Source organism: Trachinotus anak, unplaced genomic scaffold, assembly GCF_046630095.1.
Source record: "Trachinotus anak isolate AG129_WGS33_773 ecotype Australia unplaced genomic scaffold, CSIRO_AGI_Tana_v1 ptg000028l, whole genome shotgun sequence".
NCBI lineage: Eukaryota > Metazoa > Chordata > Actinopteri > Carangiformes > Carangidae > Trachinotus > Trachinotus anak.
Window position 1 is genome coordinate 13884710 of NW_027273879.1, and position 10987 is coordinate 13895696.

The following is a 10987-nucleotide window of genomic DNA, read 5'->3' on the forward strand; positions in this document are numbered from 1 at the left end:
CCTTTGATAATGTTGCTTCACCACTATTTGAAACAGGGACTACGGTAGTAGACAAATGGAGTAGTTTTGATCATTAGACCCTCACAATGAATCTGGACATTTCGTTCCCAATGATTGTTGGACTGTTGGACTTTTCATTGTACCATAAGTCCATCCATGCTCTACATAGTGCTAGTGTGATACGGGCCGAACAGTGGGTTAAAAGGGTTAAAGTGCTGCATTAATGACATAATGACAAGAATTATAATGTAATTATGATATGATTTGGTTGTATGTATTTATTTTTAGGCTGCTGGAAGTGAGGAGCGCAGGAGAACCTTAACCCCTCTCGCCCTGAGAGAGCGCTACAGCGCGCTGAACGAGCCCGGTGTGGGTGAGTCCTTCACTGCCTGACTCTCAGCCCTCTCCTGATATAAACACAGTGGAGATGGGCACTGAATGTTGCACTGCCCCTTTTACCCACAACCCTCTGCTTCCCACTCTACCCTCTCTATTTCCCCCTATCTGTCTCGCGTGCAAGCATGGCACAAAGACTGAGCCTTGGATGCAATGCACTGCTCTACAATATGCCCCAGAGTTCTTTGCAGTGCAGTTAGAGGATATCTTAATGAATGTGCGACAAAAAGACGAGCAGCAATTTCCAACGTGGCCCAAAATGGCTCCATGACACATGGCAAATTAGCCTCTTCTTTCCTCAGTGTCCTGGTAGCTATGACAACCGATGAATGACTTCTGATTGGTTTTGCATGGCGCTGGTGTCTCCACTGCGATTTCCAATGGCATGGCAGCAGATACTGTTAGCATTAGCACTGTACCTTAGCATTGGGAATGGGCAGGACCTCGCAGTGGAGTTAGACAGAGGAGCCCTTATACTGGCCTGTGATAAATGAGCAGAGTCAAGATGGCCGCTCTGGTTGTTTTAACTGGTGCTGATAGTGGGTGGGGTTGAAGGGGAAAGGTCTTTTCTGTCTATCGAGTACACAGCGCTGCTACATTGCACCTCAGTCCCTCTGTAACTGTTACTGAATGCTACTTTGACTGGTGGGACAAGCACCTGAATGAACTCCAAATTCTAACCTCCCCTGCCTATATGGTGTGCTAACCCTGAGGATTATATGGACAAAAACATGTGCGGGTACTGCGTACTTCCTCCAACAGAGAAATGCTTTTGTAAGGTAAGTATTGCTATTAACAATTTTAATAGCAACAACATGAAGTGTTTTAGGAAACAGAAGATGAATTGAAACCAAAACGGAAAACAAAAAAAATCTAATAACAATTGCCTGTTGTATTTGAGTAATATACTTTTCAATTACACATATTTGGATAGTCCAAAGTTGATATGATCTACCTATGAACTCCAAAACACACCAGCAAATTATAGCCCCTTAGATATCAGCTGGACTGTCCAAATAAAGTGTGACTTTAAAATTAGAGGCAGAGTTACAGTCTCCTCAGTTCAGTAAATGTACAGATGCTTTTCAAGGGGACACTGGCTTTGTGTGCACTCTTGGGTGTTCCTAAATTAGCTGTTTTTTCTTTCTCTTTAGCCACAGTGAATGCCATGGAGAGGACTGAGATCAAAATCAACATCATATCTGAACAGCTGGGTTTGAGCTGGGCAGGTCAGTCGCTTCAAAATATGTAAATATCTGTATCTGTCTTTCTGTTTTTTTATGTATACTAATCAACCTACTCACCCTGTCCTCTGGGCAGAGTTGGCACGAGAGCTTCAGTTCGGTGTGGACGACATCAACAGGATCCGTGTGGAGAATCCCAACTCACTGCTGGATCAGAGCTCTGCCCTGCTCAACCTGTGGGCCTGCAGAGAAGGCAAAAGGGCCAAGAGTAAGTGCAACACAGCTGTATAGTTCTCGGAAATAATTTTTAGCCACCTACATACTGTAGTATTATCACTACATAGAAACTGCTGCAAGTCAAGAGAGATGTTCTCTGAGAGATTAAATGTTACCTCAGTTGCAGCACAGAAGTAAATCTGACATCACATCATCAAATTATAGATCTCCCTCTTTTGAGAATTTACTCATCAGATTAACTGTATTTGTAGAAACTCTCTAACTTCCCATCTCTTCTCACTATGTCTCTCTCTTTGCATCCCCCCCCCCCCCCCCCACCCCTCCACCCTTGTTGTGTCTCCCTCTCAGTGGAGAGCCTGTACACCGCTCTGAAGAACATCGACCGTGCAGACATTGTGACGTCTGTGGAGGGTCAGGCTCCACAGCCAGTGCCCGGCTCTTCGGAGGAGGGCGCGTGCCGACTCAGCGAGCGCGACTCCACCCTGCTGTCCCCCAGCGTCATTAATGGTAAGACACACAAACACAAACATCACACACAAGACACGCAATGTTCGAATTAGTATATTCGTCAGTGAGTAATAAATTGGTCTGCTACACTTAGACTGAAAAAAGAAGTGATCTAATTCTGCATTTAGCTTTAACACCTTGTTGCCTTAAAGCAGGTGAAACAATCATTTGACTTTTTCTGTAGCATGTCTTCCTCACTCAAGATATGAGACAAAAAGACCAAACAGTTTCATTGTTTATAAAGTTTTGAGGGAAAATAGAAGATGAAATAAATATTGAATTACTGACTGATGTTAACATCATTGTTTAATAATTGTCCTCTGATTATCTGTGACGATCAGAAATGGAAAGTTTATAGGGATTTCCTGCTCAAGCAGAATCTGAAGGAGATTTAATCACAGGTTCAGTTAATTCAGTCGTCAAGTACAGTATTTGGTGTACTTGGTGACATTAGCAGAGACTTAAATTCAGAAAAAAATGATCTAAATTAAAAGAAAATACACAGAAAAAAAGTTTATTTAAAATCACAGTGATTTTCTGACTCTATTTCAGTCACTTCTTAAGGGTTTATTTACTCAAACAGATGTATCGGTCACGACAGTTACTATAGTCAGCACTACTGAAAATCTGAGACCAAATTCTTCAGCACAATAAGGTGAGCTGTTGTTCTCATTTACTTTCCACCTCTGAAAACCTCCCTGCCTCATTGAGTCTGGGTAACAGCCATCTCACCTTGTCTCTGTTGCTCCACAAGAGATCACGGACACAAGGCCATTGCGTCTAGTGCACAAGCCACGAGTTATTAGACCCCCGTTTTTCAGAAGGGGTAAGTTGAAGGGACCTCGGGCTGCATGGTGGTTTGCTGCTCATGTAAATGATGATAATGATGATGATGGTGATGATGATGAATCTCAAGTCATGTTTTTGAGGTCTGAGGAATGGTGTCATTCTCCCACCATGAACCCAGCCTTTTGCAGCATGCACTAAGGGCACTGGGGCACAAGTCATTTTTTTATTTCAGTTACAGTTTTTCACACCTCATATTTGAGCCCTAAACATGAAGGTTCTTATTCTCTTGACTTGATATGAGAAATGAGGATAAAACTCTTTCACTGAGAGTAAACACAACATTGAAGGCCAAATAAGCCAAAACTTATGGGTAATATCTGATTTTTGATTATGGCTGTTTGGCTGTTTGGTAAGATTACATATGGGTGTATGTGTGGCTGCGTGTGCTCGTATGCATACACACAAGCATGTGTGTGTGCATACGAGCATGTGTGTGTGTGTGTCTGGGATGGATACACTAGTCAAAAGTGGCACTAGTACACAGAAGATAGTGTGCGCTGGGCCTTCATACCTTGATTCTATTCCTCCTTCATTCTCTCTCTGTCTTTCTCTTTCTTTCCCTGAGAACAAGACAGAATTTCACCTGTCTGTTTATGCTCGACTGACAGCTGACATTGTTACGTAACTGCAATGTTCTAGTGGCCTTGAAATTTTGTCTTTTGCTCAGGTTCTCTCTCTCTCCCTTTCTCTCTCTCTCTCTCTCTCTCTATCTATCTATCTATCTATCCTACTGTCAGTCTTTCTCTGAACCTATAACATGTCATATCTGCTGCCCAGCCGCCCTGCTCCTCCTCCTCCTCCTCCCTTCTCCTGCTCTTCTTCCGCACAGCTCTTCCTGTCCGACCTCTGACCTCATATGACCTCATGTTGACCTCTGGGCCTCCTCTTCTCTTGTCATCTTATTTTCCCGCGCTCCTCCCTCGTTCAGTAGAGCGGGGACCCTCTCCTCCTCTCTCAATCCAGCTCTGTGTGTGTACTACAGTTTGTGCACGTGCATGCTGCATGCTTTGCTGTTACAGTATCTGTTTGTGTGTGCGTGTGCGTGTGTGTATGTGTGAGTTTATGGTTGTGTGTAAGCATGTATCAGACCGCGGCTGCAGTAAATAATTATTGTTAGTAATCAAAGAAAGCCAAGGAAATCACTTTATTTAGCTCAGTTTGCAAGGAATTTATGTGAATGAATATTTTGTCTTGTTTTTACACAAGAAGTGTTTGAAGAGCTGTGCAAGAAAAGCTAGACTCAGTGTTATACTGAAGTTACATTAAAAAGATTTAAAATATATTTATAAAGATGTTTTTTTGTCTGTACAGTGAAAGGGATGTGTGAGTGTGCAGTGTCTTGAACGAAATAAAGTTTGCTATTTTTGATTATGACATCTTTATGTGCATGGCATGCTTTCAACGTATGAAGTTTTCTTCACAGTTTAAAATGTTTTCTCTGTTCAATTGGTGTATTTCAGTCTTGTTTTAAATGCTATATTAACAAACAAATGTTTTTTTTTCTTTTCTTGTAAAATAAATGGTGTGTTTTTTTTAATGCTACGCTGTAACACAGTCAGCTGCACAGCACATAATGTTCAACGCACAATGTTGCTGTGACAACATGTCTTTCATTCATGGGCAAAACTGTGAATTAACTATGGTTTAGTCTAGTATGTGCACTTTTCACTTTTATAAACAAAGTTTATTGTGTAATCGTTTTCTAAAATTGAAATGTACATAAAAGCAAAAGAAAATCTCTCATTAAACATTTTACTTTAGAACCAATCGACATTCAGATATTTAAGGATTTTCATGAGCCAGGTTTTGCCCAAGTGTGATGACAAACTCATTGTCAACATTGCCTGAACATTATTTGCCAGCAGTTATGATGCTCTAAGGTGTGTTTGTGTATTGGTTTGGGTGTGTGTGCACATTTAAGCCTTACCTGTGAGCCCAAAATGTGTGTGTCCTCATCTGTATTTTAATGAGTGCTGTATTGTGTTTGTGTGTATACGTGTATATAGGTGTGTGTGTGTATGTGTGTACAGTGGCAAAGTGAGTAGCGTGCTGTGCAGTGTGTTGTCTTTCATTTGTTTCTTGTGCCATGACAATCTCTGTGGAGTTTATTTGTGCTTCACCACATCTTGTGCCTTTGACACTTTGTCTGTGTGTTTGTGTTTTAATAGCAGGAGTGAAGGGAAAGGCTAACCCAGATTCATCTAACTCATTCTAACCCTCATTCTAATTCTGACTCATTCCTCCCTGCTCACCTCATTCTGACGCCACCTCTCATCATCCTGGCCCTGTACCATCCCAGAAACACGCACACATGCTTAACCACACTGTGGTCCATTAGTGAACATAAACTCTGAGAGACAATTACTGACACAGTAAAGATGTATTTCACCCATTAATACATACTATTGTTTTGCTGTCCAGAGCTGTTAGATGGCATAGATCCCATTAGAATAAGTTTCAGTTTTTAGCTACATCGTTTGAGATGCTATGAGTCTATTTTTGGTAGCTCCATGTGCCAGTAAAATTTAAATTATCCTCACTGACTATTCTGACCTTGACGCATTTAAAATCTAAGACTAGAAAGTTCCCTTAAACACAGGTCAGGTAAGGTAGACTTTGCTGCATTGTTTCACACAATCATTTTTCTGCCCATAGCTGGACCATCATAACTGGTTAGATATTTATACAGTGGGTTGTTTGTGGGAAAAAAAACACATAAGTGTGTGTGCTAAAAATCTGAAAAAGTACAGTGTATCATCCTCTCTGAGAATTTTGATGCTAAGTTTAAGTGTAAGTTTAATCGGTGACAGTATCTTGTTAGAGACCCCTCTTACTTTCTACTGTGTTTTGTTTTCACATCACAGCATTTTCCATTCAATACATGTACTGATAGATGTCACTCTGTAAAAGCCATAATTTCTATTCTTCAAATCCGTAATCAAGGTAAAAAGAAAAAAAAAGTTGTTTTTGAAATTAATGGGATTGTGAAATATAATTGTTGCCTCGAAGTGAGTCATTAGAAGTCATTGATTCTTACAAGCAAATCCTCTCTTTTCTCTGCCTGAGACTGGCAGAGTGATCCAGTTAGGACTAAGACAGGAAATCTTTTTGTATTTGATGAAGTGTTTTATTGCTAATGTACATTTGCAATATTATAAGCAATATTTGACAAGATCAAGTTGTAAAAACTGCTTAGAAAAGTTAAACTGAAACCTCACTTTATCGCTTGAGTTGTTCTTTAAAGCCCCTTCTCAGCCTCACCACTATACAGCCTCTTGATATTTTGTGCTTAACTGAAACATTTTTGCAGTGCTGCAAATGTCAAAAATGTGAACACATCCTAACTTAAATTTTGGGTGAAGTATTCCTTTACTGTCCAATTTCTCTGAAATTCATTCATCTGAACTCATTGATACAATAATTTATCAAATTACAATATCGATTAATCAGACAATCTCCAATCCAAATCTGTCACATGTACCAAGACGTGAGTATTATTGTCTTCAAATGTCATCAAACATGTAGATGATTAGATTTATTCAGATAACATGTTGAAAGTATAATAGTTTAAATGCTGAATATCTTTCAATATTTATTTTAAATAGACATTTAACCGTGTTTTAAATGCCACTAAATCAAATTACTTTAAAAATTTTTAATGGGTGAGTATATTAAAGTGAGCACAGGAAAAATGCCAACTATGAAACAAAATTACATAAAAATGTATTGAGATACAGACAATCAAAATCAAAATACTGAACCTAAATTACATCAGAAGTAAATATAAACTTGTTAACTCATTAAACTGTATGTACGATAAATTCAAATATAAATATAGCTTTTGATATGAATGTGAACAACATAATTAATGCACCACATATTTAATTTGCCCTGAAATTAATATGAGGAATCTAAACTGATTACTTAATAAAAATTTATGTTTGTCTATTTGACAGTATGTTTGTGTGTGTCCTTGTGTATTTTGCCAGTGTTTTCTCAATTTCATAATAACTGGACCATAGTTGAACAAATATTATAAGTACCCCACAGTGTTGTGTAATATTCTGCATTTAATGATAAACAAAGTGTGTGTTGAATAATTTTTATAACACACATCATTGAACTTTATTAAGTAAAATTTTATTCATCAATAGTCAAGTCCTCCTTTGTCTTAAGAGACTGATAATAGAATAATATAAATGAATAAAATTAATATAAATGAATAAATAATTCATACCGCTACAAAAACGGAGACAAACTTCCATTAAATCAAGTACAAAGAACTATTTAAATATAATAGTTTGTCTAATGTGTTTGCATTTGTATGTGTATGACTGTGTGTGCACAGTGATCTTAATTTGGATGCTTGGGATGCAGACATATAAAAGCATGACTCTGATGTGCCGCTACAGGAGAACGCGAGAGCGACAGTAACTTGCATTTTCCTCTGCAGAAGCTGCAAGATGCTGCTAACTCCCAGCCGGGGGCCTGTAACAAGGGTTGGAACGATAATAGAGACGTTTCCAAAAAGCTTTTTGAATCACAGGTGCTGGAATACTGCAGAATAAAATTTGCCAAGCCATCCAAATTTCCAGTAGAGCACCCAGCACCCCAGACTGATTAGTTACAACAGTGCACCCTTTAAATACTGCAGTAGCATTATGAATTGTGAAAAAGTGAAGTAGAATTGAAACAAATCTGTCATTTAGGGATTGGTCGTATATTGATTTTACTTTGTGCTTTAGTGGACATTTTCATTGTTTTCACTTGTGATCAGGAAACTGAAAATCTGCAAAACTAATAAGAATATTTCTCTCAAATTTTACTGAAACATCAGAGGAGAACATAGCAAAACCTGTGATACCATTTTCTATGTTAAATCTTTATCGTGCCAACCCCACGATCAAAATATAACTTCAGACTCATTTTTGTTTTTTATCTCTTACCAAGGAACAAAATGTATGTTCTGCATATTCACTCTCTTACATGGAGGCAAAATACAGTCCTGCACCATTCACCTCACGCACACACTGAATGACACACCAAGCCCCTTTATCCCTCACCTCACTCTTACTGCTGTGTCCCAATGACAGTAACCTGAAGTGCCTTCTTTGCATCAAACCCAAAGACAGAATGAAATCGGTCCAAATATTTTTTACATCAATTAGACAAAAATTAACTATAGAAAGATAAAGGAAGCTGATTTTGCTGCTTACAATAATGTTATTGTGTTCTGCCTCTTAATGTGAAAGTAGTATAAAACATATTGACTAGGATTTTCTCAGGTTCTTGGAGTCAGTGTGTCGCTTATCACGCTGAATGAAACGAGTTGAGGATGTCTTAATCCTAAATTAGTGGTCCAAACTTTTAGGTGCTTAATAAAGACCAACTCCTATTCTTTGTTTCCTGGTATATTGGGACAGGGCTGAGCCCCACTGTTTCCCTTATAAATCGGAGAAACAGTTGACCCACCACCTCCCCGTCCTCTCCCTGGCTGTGCCTGTGTGGTGTTAGTCTTTCTCTTGTCTCGCCCCTGTCTTCCCTCCAGGTTATGGGCTGGTGCAGGAGGAGCTTCTGTCCCCGGCCTCCATGCAGTACAGCTTGCCCTCTCCACTCGGTGTGGAGCCCTACTGGCAAGAAGTGTCCAGCCTCGAGTGTGCTCCCATTGCTACCACAGAGGAAGACACATTAATGGAGATGTCGGACGTTCAGGTGTGGCCAGCAGGGGTCAGCCCCTCGCTGGTCACAGTGGAGGATTCATCACTAGAGGGCAGCAGTCGGGCTGATGACTCTGAGGGCGCCACGCTCTCCCTCCCTTGCAGCTTGGGTCGCCCGAGCAGCGGAGCCAGCGGGGCCAGCGGCTCCATCATGGAGCTGGAGGAGGAGGAGGAGGAGGAGGAGGAGGAGGGGGAGGTTGAGGAGGAGGAGGCGCCACAGGAGCCAGCAAGTGCACTGGCAGAAAGGGACAGGGTGAGGGCCAGTGGCGCTGTTCCCAAGGTCAACCTAAACGGCCAGCTGGGAGGTCAGAGGTCAGATGGGAGGAGAGGGGAGGCCCTTGCGGCAGGAGGAGGAGCAAAAGGAGGAGGTGCAGGGCTGGGTTCAGTGGAAGGGATTTCTGTTGTTGCAGGCCAGCAGGTGTATGCCCAGCGGTGTGAGATGTCAGGACTGAGTCGTGCTATAGAGCACAATGGAGACAACCGGTACGTCGGCTTCAACTGTGGTCACACTGCCTTTATTTTGTGTCCGTATCAACATATCTGATTTATCACTATGTTGTTGTTCTTTCTCCCGCTCTTTCCTTTCCGCTTTATTTGTGTCATGCCTTTCAGGATGGTGGGAGGTGGAGCATTTCAGCCCTATCTACCAGACAAGGACTCCCTGCAGGGCTGGGTTGGCTCAGTGTCATCAGGGCGGGACGGCAGCGTTCCAGGCTTGCGTGTGGCCCAGGAGGCTCTGCTGACTCCGGTGTGTGACACGGGTTACTCTCAGGTGCTGCGTGGGCGCCTCCTGCAGGGCACGCAGCCCTTTGACAAGGGGCTGGGCTTCTCTCACCAGGAGGCGGGCCAACATGCCTGGGAACAGGAGCAGAGGCGGGTCCAGGTCAGGTTGCTACGCCGACCACCCGCCGCTTCCTGCGCCTGGAGAGGGAACATTTTTGTCCATCCCTTTATCTTTTTTGAATTGTCAGATGGGAAGACAAGTCATTCAATTTGATTTTTTGCTCACAACCATCAACAGTTTTAGTGTCACTTAACCAAAGTCATCAAAATGGATCATTTTGATGAAGTCACAGAACCGGACCAGAATGATGTGTTGTACGGTGCAACACATGGGAAATATAAGTCATGACAGATAATTTTTGGTTTTGTTTGGCATTCTGATTGCAAACAATTTATCACTGTACCAACATGAATATTATGAATTTATATTGATATTTTAACTTTTGTTTTTTTTTTTACAGAGAGAGGAGAAAGACGACTATGCTGCTGAGGCACAGTTTGTGGATGAACACGGAAACATGCTCGCTAGAAGGGTAAGTCATTTGTGTTTTCATCATTTACACTGAGTCATATTCACACACAGACACTGTAAACTCAGCAGCAGACAGCGTTTTACTGTGAATCAGTCACATAGCCTGGTGCAAAGGGTGGGAAATTAACAACAGCCACCAGCCAAATGTTGTTTGAAAGTATTTTCTTCCCATCAGCAGGTATGACAACAAATCAGCCATGATTCAGAGATCAGTCTGACTATTAACCCAGAGTTACATTTAAAAAAATCATCCATTATTTTAAAACTGCAACATCTAATTGTATGAAATAATCTTTTATTTTGACTGTCATCATGGGCAAAACTCACATACAAACTGCACATTTGTAAACAGATTAGATATATTTAACATTGTGCTTTGGGCAGAGAATTGATGACGCTGATGAATGTAAAACAGTGACAGCTGGGGATTCTGGGACTGCAGTGAGCCACTGTGGCTGGTCGGTGGACAGATAAGTTAGTTTCCCGCTCTCGTTACATGTAGAGGCTTCAGCAGTTAACTGGTCCAAGTGTTGTTTCCTTCCCTCCTCCCTCCCTCCTTGCTCCAGGTGGGGGTGGATGTGAGAAAGGGCGCTCAGTCAGTGCAGCGCACCAGTCTGCGGAGAGTTAAACACTGAAATACACATACTACCCAGTCCTCCAGGTACGGGACACACAACAAGCACTTGTGCATCCCAGTGCTTGGATAGATGCCGCTATAGCAACATATTGGACTCCGTTAGAGCCTCACAGTCTCTCACATGCTGTTCTGTTGATTTATGTTC

At 41.3% G+C, this 10987-nt stretch overlaps 1 protein-coding gene across 8 annotated transcripts in view; it reads left to right on the forward strand.

The window, feature by feature from the left end:
* Window positions 1–10987, forward strand: part of ank1b (ankyrin 1, erythrocytic b) — a 73827-nt gene that overhangs the window by 58061 nt on the left and 4779 nt on the right. For 3 of the 8 annotated variants that reach the window (XM_071466933.1, XM_071466936.1, XM_071466934.1), the window contains 8 exons: window positions 289–373; window positions 1551–1625; window positions 1717–1848; window positions 2166–2324; window positions 8722–9373; window positions 9503–9773; window positions 10135–10206; window positions 10772–10866. In XM_071466933.1, coding sequence (XP_071323034.1) covers window positions 289–373; window positions 1551–1625; window positions 1717–1848; window positions 2166–2324; window positions 8722–9373; window positions 9503–9773; window positions 10135–10206; window positions 10772–10840 — 1515 coding nt within the window. In that variant the 3' untranslated portion in view covers window positions 10841–10866. Of the gene's footprint in view, window positions 1–288; window positions 374–1550; window positions 1626–1716; window positions 1849–2165; window positions 2325–3078; window positions 3151–8721; window positions 9374–9502; window positions 9774–10134; window positions 10207–10771; window positions 10867–10987 lie in introns of all 8 variants that reach the window. The other 5 variants (XM_071466937.1, XM_071466938.1, XM_071466940.1 and 2 more) reach the window with 4 other exon arrangements.